Source organism: Ursus arctos, unplaced genomic scaffold (assembly GCF_023065955.2).
Source record: "Ursus arctos isolate Adak ecotype North America unplaced genomic scaffold, UrsArc2.0 scaffold_2, whole genome shotgun sequence".
Lineage (NCBI taxonomy): Eukaryota > Metazoa > Chordata > Mammalia > Carnivora > Ursidae > Ursus > Ursus arctos.
In genome coordinates this window covers 59,809,741-59,825,557 of record NW_026622874.1, presented here as the reverse complement: position 1 = coordinate 59,825,557, position 15,817 = coordinate 59,809,741, and the positions used below count along the sequence as shown (strand labels likewise).

General features: G+C 43.9%; 1 protein-coding gene across 7 annotated transcripts in view; it reads left to right on the top strand.

The window, feature by feature from the left end:
* ATF6 (activating transcription factor 6) overlaps positions 1-15,428 on the top strand; it is a 199,173-nt gene extending 183,745 nt beyond the window's left edge. For all 7 annotated transcript variants that reach the window (XM_057315676.1, XM_057315681.1, XM_057315678.1 and 4 more), the window contains one exon: positions 10,384-15,428. In XM_057315676.1, coding sequence (XP_057171659.1) covers positions 10,384-10,592 — 209 coding nt within the window. In that variant the 3' untranslated portion in view covers positions 10,593-15,428. The remainder of the gene's footprint in view (positions 1-10,383) is intronic.
* Positions 15,429-15,817: the final 389 nt, after the last annotated feature.

The window sequence follows — 15,817 nt, the reverse complement described above, 5'->3', positions numbered from 1 at the left end:
TGTTTACCAGTCTGTCCTTCTCTAAGTAGAACCGTGCGAGCCTCAGCAGTAGTGGGGAGGTGGTCTTACGGACTGTCCAAAAGGGTCAGTACTGACACACTGAAAGATCTCTTCAGTGAGGTCCCACAGAGTGGACGGAAGATCATCGCTTTAGTCCCCTGGTCTGTTCTTCAGAGGTATGGGTAACTTGGGGTTCCTCACAGGAGGGCACTTCACACCCGAAGTACCCAGCTTGTCCCACAGAAGGCGCTTCGTGAATTCTGCTGAAGGCATTCGCATCCTCTCTGGCAGTCTTCTTCTGATAATGCTGCTTGTCTTCTTGCCCCAGAAGTTGTTGCCTTCAGAAGGTACCCAGATGATACCTTGTCTGAGTCTCCCGCTTGGGCTTAAGATAACAGTGCTGTTTGGGGGCGCCTGGGTGGCTCAGTCGGTTAAGCGTCTGCCTTCACCTCAGGTCATGATCCCAGGGTCCTGGGATGGATCAAGGGCCACACACCCCTACACCCCCGTGGAGCCAGGGACTCTGCTTCTCCCTCTCCACACACCCCCCCCACCCCCATGAGCGTGCACACGTTCTCTCTCTTTCTCTCTCAGGCACATGGGCTGTAATGACTTTTGCAGGTGGTTTGGGCTATATGAGGGCATCTAGTCTTGATCTTAAATTGTCATCTGGATTCTAAGTTAATCCAGAAAACCAGTAAAAATTAATAATGTGTATTGCATGTCTCGAATACATGTGTTTTCCATTATCTGGTCATGTATGCCCATGTGTGTATTCCTGCGCACGCACACACACACACACACAACCTTTTCATTTTTCTAAAACAGGGAGTGACTCTGGTTCCAAAAACAAATGATTGGTGAGACACCCAGAAAGCTGAGCCCGGCACATGTTCTAAGTGAAATGGCTCCACATTAGCAGGTTGTCTCTAGCTGCCTGTGTGGTTGGAAAAGAAAACATTTTGATAAGGAAACACTGGCTAATTTACAGGCATTCAGATATAATTTTCTAAAGATAAGCAAAGGACTTCCACAAGGTGGTACTATAGAACTCCCCTCTACAGCCACACCAAGCCTACAGCTGAAACACTGGCTAATTTACAGGCATTCAGATGTAATTTTCTAAAGATAAGCAAAGGACTTCCACAAGGTGGTACTATAGAACTCCCCTCTACAGCCACACCAAGCCTACAGCTGCGTAAGGAACATTTCCCTCTGAAAACTAGATGAACTGGTTCTCCACAACAAAGGGTAGAAAGACCGCGTCCAGAAGGGTGAGAGGCAGGCACATAATCTTACCCAAAAACCCCATCCCCAGCACAGTGACAGACAGTAGGGAAGGATCTCACCAGCCTGGTGCTTCTCCCAGAGGACCAAGAGGTGGGTGCCCCTCATGAGGCACCCCAACCCGTGGGAAGAAACAAGCCCCCAGAACATCTGGCTTAAAAAATGAACAGGGCTGATGTCCAGGAGACCCAAAGTGCTTTAGAAACGGAGATTCCTGGGGCGCCTGGGTGGCTCAGTCATTAAGTGTCTGCCTTAGGTTCAGGTCATGATCCCAGCATTCTGGGATCAAGCCCCGCATCGGGGCCCCTGCTCAGCAGCAGGAAGCCTGCTTCTCCCTCTCCCACTCCCCCTGCTGGTGCTCCCTCTCTCGCTGCCTCTCTCTCAAATAAATAAAATCTTAAAGAAAAGAGAAGAAAAGAAATGGAGATTCTCTTTTTAAAGGGCTCACTTACAGTCTCACTCACCCCAAGACCCAGGGGAAAAGCAGTTTGAAAAATGCTTAGACTAGCTGAGAAGGAAATTCATTTGCTGGTCTAAAAGCTGGAGGGGCAGGGGACAGCTGAAACTGTCCTTGGAGGAAAAGCACTGGTGATGCCAATTTTGCCCCCTCCACTTCCCCTGCCAGCACCCAGGTGAGCTGGGATGCAGCACTATCCCTGCCTTGCTGAAGCAGGAGAGTGCAGGCAGCTGCAGCACTCCCCTGCTCCCTGGCCAGGGCAGGTGAGCACCAGCCAGCCAGCCGTGGTCGCAGCATTGTCCCACTCCTGGCCTCAAGCTGGTGCACTGGCACAGGCAAGGCCCTCTACTGCTACAGTCCTGTAGCCCATGGGCGTGCTCATTTTCCTGCTGCCTTTCTAAAACCAGCAAGTCAGCCCTGCCCCCTACACTCTTCTCCTGCCTAGTTAAAACCAGCAGATACACACAGTCTACACAGGGGATACCCCCTTGATTGCCTGGCCCTAGTGGCCAAGGGGGCTGGCATTCCTGAGCTCCATGGGAAGGTACAGTTGGGAATACAGTTCTTGGCAGGCCCCCACCCCTAGCGCACTGCAGAGACAGCAGACTGAGACACAACCTCAGTCTTCCTGGAGAAGAGACCTGCTATTCTGGAGCTTCAGCCTGAGGAACAGGCTTCAGGTTTCCCGCACATCTAGAGGCTAGTGAGGAGCTCCAGGGAATGTAAGCCAGGGAGATACCTCCTTGTACATCCCCTTGGCCTCACTACAGCTCTGTAAGACCTCCCAGAAAGGAACTTATCCATTCATCTGGAGCCCCAGTTATTAAAACTGTTGCCCAGGCAACACCTCCAGACTCCTGGTCTGGAGGCCAGCAGGGATTTCAGTTGTAACCCCATAGGATTGTATCTACTTGCATATTTTAAAAGCTGTGGGCTTGAAGGATTTTGCTTTCAGTTGCCTGAAACTAGGTGCTAAATAAGATTCTTACCCCTGGAACACTGACAGGTCTTGGCACACTCTCAACAACAGGTACATCTCAAGAATTAATCAAGTGGTCTAGACCATCACAGAGGTTCAAGAGATAATCAAGAGCTGGGGCAAGGTTGAATGAGAAGGTTCATCATGTACAGAGGCCACTTCTTCAAGCCTGAGAGAGATAGCTACTTTGCCTAATATGCAGAAACACAAAGAATCAAGTAAAATGAGGGAACAGAGAAATATGTTCCACATGAAAGAACAAGACAAAACCTCAGAAAAAGACTTTAATGATACAGAAATAAGTAATCTGATCAAGAATTTAAAATAATGGTCAATAAAGATGATTACCAAACTCAGAGGAAGAATGGATGAACACAGAACTTCAACAAAAAGAAAGAAAATATAAGAAATTAACTAATAGAAATTGACAGAGCTGAAGAACAAAATAACTGAAAAATACACTACAGGGGTTCAACAGCAGGCTGGGTAAAACATTAAAAGGATCAACGAGCTGGAGGACAAACCAATGGAACTCACCCAGACAGAGCGGCCAAAAGAAAAAATCTTTAAGAGACCAAAAGGACATCAAGGAGAATTACATTCACTTTATAGCATTCCCAGAAGAAGAAAGAGAGGGGCAGAAAACTCTCTCTATGGAGGGAAACAGACATCCAGGTCCAGTAATTCCAGAGAGTTCCAAAAAAGATGAACCCAAAGAGATCCACACCAAGACACATTATAATTAGACCCTTAAAAGCAGCAAGGGAAAAATAAATTGTCATGTACAGGGGGAACCCCATAAGGCTTTCAGATTTTTCAGTGGGAACCTTGCAGAGCAAAAGTGAATGGCATGACATATTCCAAGTGCTGAAAGGAAAGAACTTCCAACCCAGAGTACTCTACCCAGCAAGGTTATTGTTCAGAATTGAAGGAGAGCTAAAGAACTTTCCAGACAAAAGCTAAAGCAGTTCATCTCTACTCAACCAGCCTTTCAAGAAATGTTAAAGGGACTTCTTTACACTGAAAAGAAATGGCACTAATAACAAGAAAACCTATGAAAATAAAAATCTCACCAGAAAAGCTAAATCTATAGTAAAAATACTGGATTATTTACTTAAAAAGCCAGCATGAACCTAAAACACAAAAGTAGTAAAATCAACTAAAACTACAATAGTTAAGGAATACATAAAAACATGTAAAACGTGGGGCGCCTGAGTAGCGCAGTCGTTAAGCGTCTGCCTTCAGCTCAGGGCGTGATCCCGGCGTTATGGAATCGAGCCCCACGTCAGGCTCCTCTGCTGGGAGCCTGCTTCTTCCTCTCCCACTCCCCCTGCTTGTGTTCCCTCTCTCGCTGGCTGTCTCTCTGTCAAATAAATAAATAAAATTAAAAAAAAAAAAAAGTAAAATGTGACATCCAAGACAAATTTCAAATTTAAGTTGCTATCAACTTAGACTGTTAATTACATAGGATAATGTTAAACAGTTAACAAAATGGCAATAAGTACATACCTATCAATAATTACTTTAAATGTAAACAGATAGGGACGCCTGGGAGGCTCACTTGGTTGGGCATCTGCCTTCGGCTAAGGTCATGATCCCCAGGTTCTGGGATCGAGTGCCGCATCAGGCTCCCTGCTCAGCAGAGAGCCTGCTTCTCCCTCTGCCTGCCGCTCTCCCTGCTTGTGCTCTCTTTCAAATAAATAAATTTTTTTAAAAAGTTATAAAAATAAAAAAAAAATAAATGTAAACAGACTATAAATTCTCCAATCAAAAGACACGGAGTGGCTGAAGACTAATGAAAGGCAAAGAGGGGAAGTACATAATGATAAAGGGGGTCAATCTAGCATGGAGATAAAACATTTATAAATATATATGCACCCAGCGTAGGTGCACCAAAATTACACAAAGTGACTGTTAACCAACCAAAAGAGAGAAATTGACAGCAATACTTACATTGATGGATAGATCCGGACTGAAAATCAATAAAGAAACATCAGCCTTAAATGACACACTAAACCAGATGTACTTGATACATACAGAACATTACGTCCAAAAGCAGCAGAATAAACATTCTTCTCCAGTACATCTGGAACATTCTCCAGGATAAATCACATATTAGGCCACAAAACAGGTCTCAGTAAATTCAAGAAGGATGAAATCCTTTCAGGCATCTTTTCTGACCACAATAGTGTGAAATTAGAAATCAATTACAAGAAGAAAACTAGAAAAACTACAAATACGTGGAGATTAAACAACACATTACTGAACAGCTACTGGGTCACAGAAGAAATCAAAGGTGAAATTAAAAAATACCTAGAAACAAATGAAAATAAATGTAAAATCCATGAGATGGGCAAAAGAGGGACGTTCATAACAATACAGGCTTATTTCAAGAAACATCTCAAACAACTTAACTTTATACCTAAAAAAACTAGAAAAAGAACAAAGTACAAAGTTAATAGAAGGACGGAAATAAAGAACAGAGGAGAAATAAATGAAATAGAGACTAAAAAGATAATGGGAAAGATCAGTGAAACTAAGAGGTAGTTCTTTGAAAAGATAAACAAAATAAACCTTTAGCTAGACTCACCAAGAGAGGGCTCAAATAATTTCAGAAATGAAAGTTAAATACAAAGGATCATAAGAGAATACTATGAACAATTATATGCCAACAAATAGGACAATCTAGAAGAAAGGGATAAATTTATAGAAATACAATTTTCCAAGACTGAGCTACAAAGAAATAGAAAGTCTGAATAGATTATTAAGATTGAATCAATAATCAAAAACCTCCAAACAAGCGGAAGTCCAGGGCCAGACGGCTTTACTGGTGAATTCTACCAAATATTTAAAGATTTAATACCATCTTTCTCAAACTCTTCCAACAAATTGAAGAGGAGGAGAGCTTTCAAACTCATTTTACATGGCCAACATTACCCAGATACCCAAACCAAAGACACCACAAAAAAAGAAAATTCCAAGACAATATCTCTGATGAACGTTGATGTAAAAATCCTTAACAAAATTTTAGCAAACCAAATTCAACAATACATTAAAATGGTCATACAGTACAATCAAGTGGGAGTCATTCCAGGGATGCAAGGATGGTTCAACAATCACAAATTAATCAACAGGATACACCACATTGACAAAAGGAAAGATAAAAATCATATGATCATCTCAAAAGATGCAGTAAAAGCACTGGACAAAATCAAACATCCACTTATAAAAACTCTAAACAAAGTAGGTATGGAAAGAGCATACCTTACTGGGTGTTACATGTAAGTGATGAATCACTAAATTCTCCTGAAACCAGTATTATACTATATGTTAACTAACTAGAATTTAAATAAAAATTTGAAAAGAAAGGGGCACCTGGGTGGATCAGTTGGTTGAGTGTTCGACTTTTGATTTTGGCTTGGGTCATGATCTCAGGGTTGTGGGATGGAGCACCAGGTGAAGCTCCACACTCAGCATGGAGTCTGCTTGGGATTCCCTCTTTCCCTCCCCTACTACCCCTCTCCCCGCACTTGTGAGCGCTCTCTAAAATAAATATTTTTAAAAATATTTTTGGGGGAAAAAAAAGCACACCTCAACATAATAAAGGCCATATATGACAAACCCACAGCTGACATCATATTCAGTGGTGAAGAGCTGAAAGCTTTTCCTCTAAGAACAGGGATGAACACTCTCACCACTTCTATTCAGCGTAGTATTGGAAGTTGTAGCCACAGCAGTCAGACAAGAAATAAAAGGCATACAAATTGGAGAGAAAGAACTATCATTATTTGCAGATGACATAATACTAAAAAATAGAAAACCCTGAAGACTCCACAGAAAAAGGATTAGTATTGATGAATCCAGTGAAGTTGTAGGATACAAAATCAATATACGAAAATCTGTTGTTTCTATACATGAATAATGAACTGTCAGGGAAATCAAGAAAATAATTCCAATTACAGTTATATCAATAAGAATAAAACACCTTAGAATAAATTTAACCAAGGAGGTGAAAGACCTGTATACTCAAAACTATAAGCCATTAATGAAAGAAACTGAAGAAGATATAGATAAACAGAAAGATATTTCATGTTCATGGATTGGAAGAATTCATATTGTAAAATATCTATACTAACAAAGCATCCTCCGCATTTACTGCCATTCTAATCAAAATACCAACAGCATTTTTCACAGAACTAGAACAAGTAATTCTACCATTTATGTGGAACCACAGAAGACGCTGAATACTCAAAGCAGTCTTGAGAAAGACCAAAGCCTCATGCTCCCTAATTTTAAACTGGAACACAAAGCTATAGTAATCAAAACAGTATCGCAGTAGCAGAACAACACCAAGATCAGTGGTATAGAATCGAAAGCCCAGATACAAACCTTCATGTATATGGTTCATCAGTTTTTGACAAAGCAAGAATACACAAGGGAGAAGAGACAGTAAATGGTGTTGGGAAAACTAGATCGCTACACACAGAAGAATGAAACTGGACCATTATTTTATACCATATAGAAAAATTAACTCAAAGTGCATTAAAGACTTGAAGACCTGGAACCATAAAACTCCTGGAAGAAAACATAGGTGGTAAATTCCTTGACATCCATCTCAGTGACATTTCTTGGATCTGACTCCAAAGGCAACAGGAAAAAAGCAAAAATAAGCAAACTGAACTACATCAAACTAAAAAGCTCTGCACAGTAAAGAAACTCTCAACAAAATGAAAAGGCACCTACCCAATGGGGGAAGATACTTGCAAATCATACATCCAGTAGTGTTCATATCCAAAATATATAAAGAACTCAAACTCAGTAACAGAAAAATCCAATTAAAAAATGGGCAGAGCAGTAAAACAAACATCAAGTGGGGCCGTTATTCGTTATCATAGTAGCAATGAAATCTCAGTTCAGATGTTAAAATTTGACTCCCTCAAGATGTTATATTAACTAAGTCATGTTAAAAAAAAAATGGGCAGAGGATCTAAATAGACATTTTCCCAAAGACATCCAGATGGCCAACAGGCACATGAAAAGCTACTCAATGTCACTAATCATGAGAGAAATGAAAGTCAAAACCACAACGAGACACCACCTCACACCTGTCAGAATGGCTGTTACCAAAATGACAAGAAACAACAGGTGTTGGCAAGGACATGGAGGAAAAGAACCCTCATGTATGGGGAATGTAAATTGGTGCAGCCATCGTGGAAAAGGCCATAGAAGTTCCTCGAAAAACTAAAAATAGAAGTGCCGTATAATCCAGCAATTCCACTACTGGTTATCTATCTATAGAAACTGAAAACACTCATTTGAAAAGATATAAGCACCCCAGTGTGCACTGCGGCATTATTTACAGTAGCCAAGATACGGAAACTACCTTCTTGCCCATTGATAGATGAATGGGTAAAGATGGGGCTTGTGTGCGTGTGTATGTATATACTATGGAATAGTATTCAACCACAAAAAAGAATGAAATCTTGCCTTTTGCAACATGGCTAGACCTAATGGATGTTATGCTAAGTTATGTAAGCAGACACAAAGACATATACCTCATGATTTCACTTATATGTGGAATCTAAAAAATAAAACCAAATCCAGACTCATGGAGAACAGATTGCCCATTGCCAGAGGGGGAAGTGGGCTGGAGTAGGGAGCAAAGTGGTAAAGGGATCAAGAAGTACAAACTTGTAGTTATAAAACAAGTCGTGTGGTTTTAATGTACAGCATGGGGAATATAATCAATAATACTGTATTAACTTTGTATGGTGACACATGATAACTAGAGTTACTGTGGTGATCATTTTGCAATGTATATAAATGTCGAATCACCAAGTTGTACACCTGAAACTAAAATAATATTTTATATCAGTTATACCTCAGTAGCAAATGACTTAATTTTCATTGCATTTTGGTAGGACTCATAAAATTGAAGTGTCCACAGCAATGGTCTTAAAGAATAGACAGGGTTAGTTCATGCACGGGAGCAACCAGCTGTTCTTGATCCCTAGCAAGGCTGGGAAAGAAGGAAATTAGCTTCAACTGTAGAAGAGATTTATAAGACTTATAATGAGAAATTAATCATCAACTGAGACTATTTTAAAAATTAGAGCAGATAGCCAACCAGTAGAAGTGGAGGAATGATGTCTTCCATTGGCTTTAACACAGATTATAACATCTGCTCAAGGAACTTAAAATTGATAGGTTATTAGATCCAATAGTTTTCAACTTCTAGGAAGTCATTCACCCCTTTGAGAATCTGATGGGGCTCCTCGCCAGAAAAATGAGCACACAAATACAACTTCGCATGCAATTTCAGGGAACTTACAGACTCCCTAAAGTCTGTGCATTAGACCCTAATTTAAGACCCACTGGATTAGAGGATTTCCGTAAGTCCTAAACTGTGACACACTCCATGGCTCAATTTTCCCAAACATAACAATGGAATCTGAAGATCAAATGTCAAACTTTGGATTTTCTTCCTCTAGATTTATAATACTTGGCATGTACAGTGTTGAAGTAAAAACAAAAAAACAGAATTCTACTTTTAAATTCAATTCTTGGTCCTAGAGAAGCCAGATGTTTAATTTTAAAAGTCATTAGTTGGCTATATATCATCTTCATAAACACTCAGTAAGACTGGGCCTTCGCCTGGTCCCCACTCCGAGCTCCGGATTCGCGGGGGACATACAAACAGAGATGCCAGCATTATTCCGCGTTCACACACCTCCTAACTGCACTGCTGTGAATGTCCGGCTGGGCTTGGAGAGACTGTCTACTTACAATCCTCTCTTCAGTCTTATGCCCAAGTTTCATTGACTACAATGAAAGTTGGAAAATGACTACCCAGAATTACAAATCAGGAAACAATTTGGCCCTCCCTTAAAATAAAGAATGTTCATCCTCTCAGGAAGTAAGGGCATGTGTGTGTTAAACTTGTGATGAGTTCCCGCAGACGTGGTAAGTGAGCACGACCTTTTGTGGTTTTCCTGTTCCCTCTGCAACTAGCCTCTAGTTTACCTGCAAGTCCTGTAGCACTCCCTCTAGTCCCAAATCGGATATGTCCTTGTTTCTTGTACCTGGAATCAAGAACTCTAGAATCACACACTTCCCTCTGGGCAAGAGCTTCATTGTCACGTCTGCACCTTGTTGTCGGTCTTCACTGTACTTTATACTGCTAAGGCCAACCTTTAAATTTGTAGCTGGGACTGTCTTAGGGAAATCAGAAACATGGCTGATGAATGGGAGACAAGCGGTCTCGGCCAGGTCTCCCTACCATGCACATGGTAGGTTGGATCTTCTGACAAGTATTCCTTCCCATTGTTGAAGGGCAGAGGGACTTAGGCGCTCTTCCCTCTACCCACTGCAGAAATCCTCACAGGGTGTCTGTGGACAGATACTCTGGGGAGAACTCTGCCACTCCTCTAAGACCTTACTGGGCCGATGGAGGTTGTCTGGGAGCTGGAATCGAGGACAGACCCTCCCAGCACCGAGTCCCACTGTAGCTCTCCTTAGTGACGGAGGGAGCCCCTCTGTTGCCTTGAAAGCCTGTTGACGGTTCACACCCATAAAACTTATTTAGGTCTGAGACTGAAGCTTATGGTAGAATTGCACATGCTGGTGAATATTTATTCCTTGTGTGTCTCCGTCCTCACAGAGAACGTGATCAATGGGCAGGATTACGAAGTGATGATGCAGATTGACTGTCAGGTGATGGACACCAGGATCCTCCACATCAAGAGCTCGTCGGTTCCTCCTTATCTCCGAGAGCAGCAGAGGAATCAAACCAACACCTTCTTCGGCTCCCCGCCAGCAGCCCCCGAGGCAGCTCACGTTGTCAGCACCATCCCGGAGTCTGTACAGTAGCCTCTCCGGCTGCACTGGAAAACACGGTGGGACTCTGCCAAGCTGGAGAGCAGGGGAGAGACCTGTTCCTGTCCACCTTCTTGGTGGCTGGCAGAGAGCTGCCTCGCGGTAGGGTTCGAGGAATAGCGAGAAAGTTGTTTTTCACCATCTGCCCTTCTACTCGGAAAGCACTGATACTCAGACACAAGGGAAGCAGCCTTTCTCTGACGGCAAACGTTGCCTGCATCCTCCGTTGCTGCCTGGTGTCGATTTTTTCTGTACCTTTCTAAGTTGCTTTTCCTTCTGTATTTCTTTTGTGTTTAAATAGTCATCTTTAAAATAAGATCCTCCCTTCTCTGCCATTTCACTTATTGATAAAGAGGTTTTTATTTACAGCTGTACAGCACACCCATGTTTCCAGCAATTAGAGTATTTATTAACTTAATGCAAATCCATTGTGGATATTGTGCTTATTGGAAACAGATTTCAAAACCAGAACAGCCAAAAACATCCCAAAAAAGAGTCAAGACAATTGAGAGCTTTAGGTAAAAGGGAAAAACCCCCATTGGGTAAAGTTGGTCTTTGCCTGGGAATTGTGGCTCCCACCTGACCCGGGTGCCCGTGGGGGGAGGGGGGCAGCAGGGTGGAGAGAATGTCAGGGAAGAGCAGGGTCTGCGCTGGGCCATGGAAAGAGGAGCCAGCTCTGTTAACACACGTTTAAGACGCTGCAGGTTTTGATGTGACTGGAGTGGAAGACCAAAGCCACAGCAGCCATTTGTCCAGAGGCCACGGAGTGTTGGCATCTGTGCTTATGTGTTCTCGTCACTCGTTTGGTGCAGGTCCGCAAGGAACCCGGCACAAAGCCTTCAGGTTGCTTTGAATCCCCACCACGACACACCTTCTAATACGACGATACCGAATTTGGCCCAGGAACACGCAGGGTGATGTTAACAAGAGGGTTTTTTCTCATGAGAATTGATAAGTATTTATTCCTTAAGACTCTGTAGACAGGCAAGCTTGGATTCCTGTTCGGGGAGCGCATCGCACAATACAGCAATAATTTTCTGTTTTTCGAGTGAAAATACTGAAGGAATTAGCTTTTTTATCCTCCCATGGAAAAAGAGAGAGGGAGAGAGAAAGAAAAGAAAGAAAAATAGCCCTATTGCATTCCATCATATCTTACTGTACTTTGACTACTTTCCTCTCCTCCCTGATGTTCTGCCTTCGGTTTCTAAAGGGAGTCTTCCTATTCTCCTGTGAAACTTCGTATGTTCTCTCTAGAACTTATTCTGCTGTCATGGCTTCTTAACCTTGTCCACTTGCCTGGGCCGGCGTTCTTCCCTTCCAGTCCCACTCCGGCCTCCCATTGCTCTAAGCCGGAGGAGGAGAGACCGCCGGTGCAAGTCCTGCGGGGTGCCCTGCGGCCGACTCCTTCTGCCCGCAAGGGTCGGTCTGGGTCCTAAATAATTCTGAAGAATCACTCAGGCATCCATGTCTGGATAGTGGCGCCTCTCTGCCCAAGCTTATCAGCTGCGCTCCGAGGAGATCCGTGTAACTTCGTGTGGCTGACGGGGCACTCTGCTCCCCAGGTCCCTGGAAATCTGGGCTTTGGCCGCGTTAACAAGCTTCTGAGAGCCCGGGTGGCCCTGCCCCTGCTGCGGCTGCTGTCCTGGGTGACGTCCACCCAGGAACCGCCTTCCCTGGGGCGCTCCTCCCCTAATGGACAAGACCTGCACATGGCAGGACAGCCTTCTCTCGGAGTGTCTCCTCCCGTCCCAGCGCCTTCCGTCTGGTGTGCACACCAGCCAAGCAAGCGGCCACGGCCAGTGGCAAGGTGACATGGTCGTTCCCAAGCTGATAGCCTGCTAGAGCTGTTGGAGCTGTCACAGCGGATGTGGGCCCAGATGGTGCTTCCTCTCCCGTGCACGGACTCACACCCACAGACTGCCCCACGGGCTTCTCAGTCTTCACCCTCCATCCCAGCTTCCCTGACCGGTCTGACCAATGGTGGCTGTAATGGAGCCCACCTGGATGCCTCTCCTGCAGGCGGGGACGCAGGTGGGGCTGCAGGTGCCAAGAGTAAGGGGTCCTGACTGCCCACAGCAGCCTGAGAGCTGCGCCGGCTCTCCCCCAGTTACCTGCTCTTGAGGTGATCGTTTTGAGATGAGGGAGCAGGCTTCTCCTCAGGGTGAAGTCTCAGGAAGGGAGAGAATGACAGCTGCGAAGTATTCTACTTTTGTAATTGCTGACAAAGCTCTTACTAATTCCTGGGCCCCACAGTGGTTTTGATGTAAGGTCTGTGCTTGCACCAGTTAGACCTGATGGGAAGGAGAAAGTGGCTATGCCTGATGAACAAATTAAGCTGCTGTTTGGGTTTAGTTTTAGGATGAAATCACCTTTTGCGGATTGCAGCCAGGAATGACAGGGGATATGCATCTATATCTTCATTAAGTTTTTATTAAGTGGGATTTTGCAAGCTTGTGGGATAATTAGATAAACCAGAGGACGCAAGTCCACCCATAGCATAGAGGACTCTGTTCCCTTTGTCCTGCCGCGCTGCCTCCCCCAGGAAGTGATGGCAGGCACGGCCGGGCCGGTTCCCCCACCTGCTTGTGAGCCCCACATGCTGAGCTTTCATGGCAGCGGATGGTTCCTCGTGCTAACTACTGAATCAGGCATCAGGGCTCCTCCCCACGGGGTTCATTCCCCCAGCAGAACACACAGCTCCGTCAGCCTGGTAGTGAATGGCCTCTTTCCAAAGTTGGGATTTGTAAAAGGATCATCTTGACTCAAAAGCTTGCCATGCTTGTCATTTAGAAGCTTTCCATTACATTATTGGGTGAGGTTTATCTTTTCACAAGGAAAAAAACAAAAACAAAGAAACCAAAACGTAATTACAGAATCTCAGAACATCTTTGAACTTTTTTCTAAATGACTACAGGCTGCAGCACAAGTTGGCATGTCTTTGCCTTTTCTTGTGAGCAAGAAACAGACACGGAGGTATTTGAAAGCAGCAATGAGTCATTCTTGAGTGTTCTGAATAAACATTACTTAGAAACAGACAACTTGGGATTCAACTGATTTTCTATCATTTTTAAAGAGACACTGTCCCGACAGATCTTCCTGGCTTGACTCTTACCACCTCACCCCTGGGCGTGAGCCCCCATCGGCATAGCCGTGACCCTGATGAGACGGCCGTGGCTGCGGCCTTTGGGGCGATGGAAATCGGACTTCTCTCCAGCTCCCTGCAACGTTTGCACTACTTTCTGGCTCTTGCCCTCTCACTCAGCTCAGGTTGTGAAACTTGGCGGAAAAATAGCACAGGGAAAAACCCGTATTTGACTTTGGAACACTGAAAAGTTTCCAAGCGACTTCTACTTTCAGCTACCTAGAAGTCACCCCTTCTTCCCGACGAGCCAGAGTCAGACCCCATGTCCCCTGCAGCCTGACCTCATGGGACGCTTTCCACCCAGCGAAGCCCGTTCCACTGCACCCCAACGGGCCGACTCGGCTCCGGCAGCAGATACCCAGGAACTGAAGTTTGAATGAAGCCTCTCATCCTATTGGCCGTTTCATGTGCATTAACCTCTCAAGACTGCTTAACGCTATGATCAACAGATGCTTATCACCACTTCTGGACCCCACATTTTTACGTTACATAATGTTATTTTTGCCCCTCCTGAGTCATTCTAATTTACAGAAATTAGGATTTTTGCTGCTAATATGAGCACTAATTATATTACGTACCTTAAAAACAAGAATAAAGCCTAAAAAAAGGAAACGTGAGAAATTCTCATTCCTACTACTAAGGCAACTTCTGTGTCCCCCACCCCCAGGGGTTGTGTTTGATTTTTAATTTTCTAGGAGAACAGAATACTGGACTACCCAAACAGATGTTGCTCGAGTCCAGATCGAACTATGCACATAAAAGAAATGCCGTTTTCTCCTCCCTGAAAATAGAAATCAGAGTGTAACCTGTTAACTTATATTTTTAGTGACTAAGCTTAAAACAAAGTTTATTTTAGATAAGTCTAGAGCTTTGAGCAGACTGTTCTAATAGCTGTTATCTGTCAGGTTAGGAAAAGAATGACAAAGCCATCTTGATCAGGAAATTTGGTCCCGTGTATGAATCATGTCATGGCTAGCCACTGCCCAATAGTGGACGCTGGTCTCGACATAACGGTTTGCAGGCTTTAAGCGTTAGAGGCACAGCATGTTAAGACACTTAATTATATTAGTTTGGGGAACCAAGGAGTACATAAATCATAGTCTGTCACTTGCCAAGGTCAGCAGACAGCACACACTGCTTTGCTGCTGGTGCCCAGCACCGTAGGTGACCACTAGTTAAACTAGGAGGCTTGATCTAGCCCCCCCCCCAACCAGGGGGGTAACCCCAGAGATAGACCGGCAGGTTGACTTTCACAGTCAGTGTCTGTTGGACCATTCAACTCACACTCAGCCCTGATTTCCAGGTCAGCCATCTGGTTAAGAGGGGGAAAGAGAACTTTAGATGAAAGCTACCAGGTACTACTGGCCTTAAGGCTCCAATTTCTTGTTTCTCATCATGTTGGCAAGTGTGGTTGGGCTAAGATCCACCATGCTTCACCTGTGGAGCCATTAGAGCCAGAGGAGATAGGTCCACCAAGCCTTTCACCAGGGTTTTCCTTCTAAGATTGCATGATGATAAATTAAGTTAAAGATGAGGGGGAACAAGGTATCATTCTCTCCTGTAGTAGTTGCGTTGGTTTACGATGCATAAAGAAACCATGACAACAAACTTACACGGTTTTAAGCAATTCTTTACAATGCAATACTTGTTCTTTGTCTAAGATTCAAATAAAGAATTTTTAAACTTGCTTTATTTTGTTCTGTATATAGAGGGGAAAAAAGACCCAAAATAAATCTTGAATGTGAAGAGATTAATAATGAGCAGGGAAACCTAAAATGGCTTGTGGCCTGTTACTGTTTAGATGAAAACAACAGAACTCCTTTCCACTCTTCCCCCCACCCCCAGCCTGGTTAAATAAAAGTTTCCTTTATCGTGTCCAAATATTTCAACTACAATCTTAACCAAGGGGAAAATTAGTCTAAGAACTCCTACTTTGTCCTTCTACATCAGGAAGCTGGGTTACTCAATCACACCACAGGCGTCTTCCCAGCTTGAAATGACCAATGTCACTGTCACTGTGCATGAAGCTCATCACTGCAGACCGACAGCAGAGCCCATCCGGGGTGATTCATGCAAG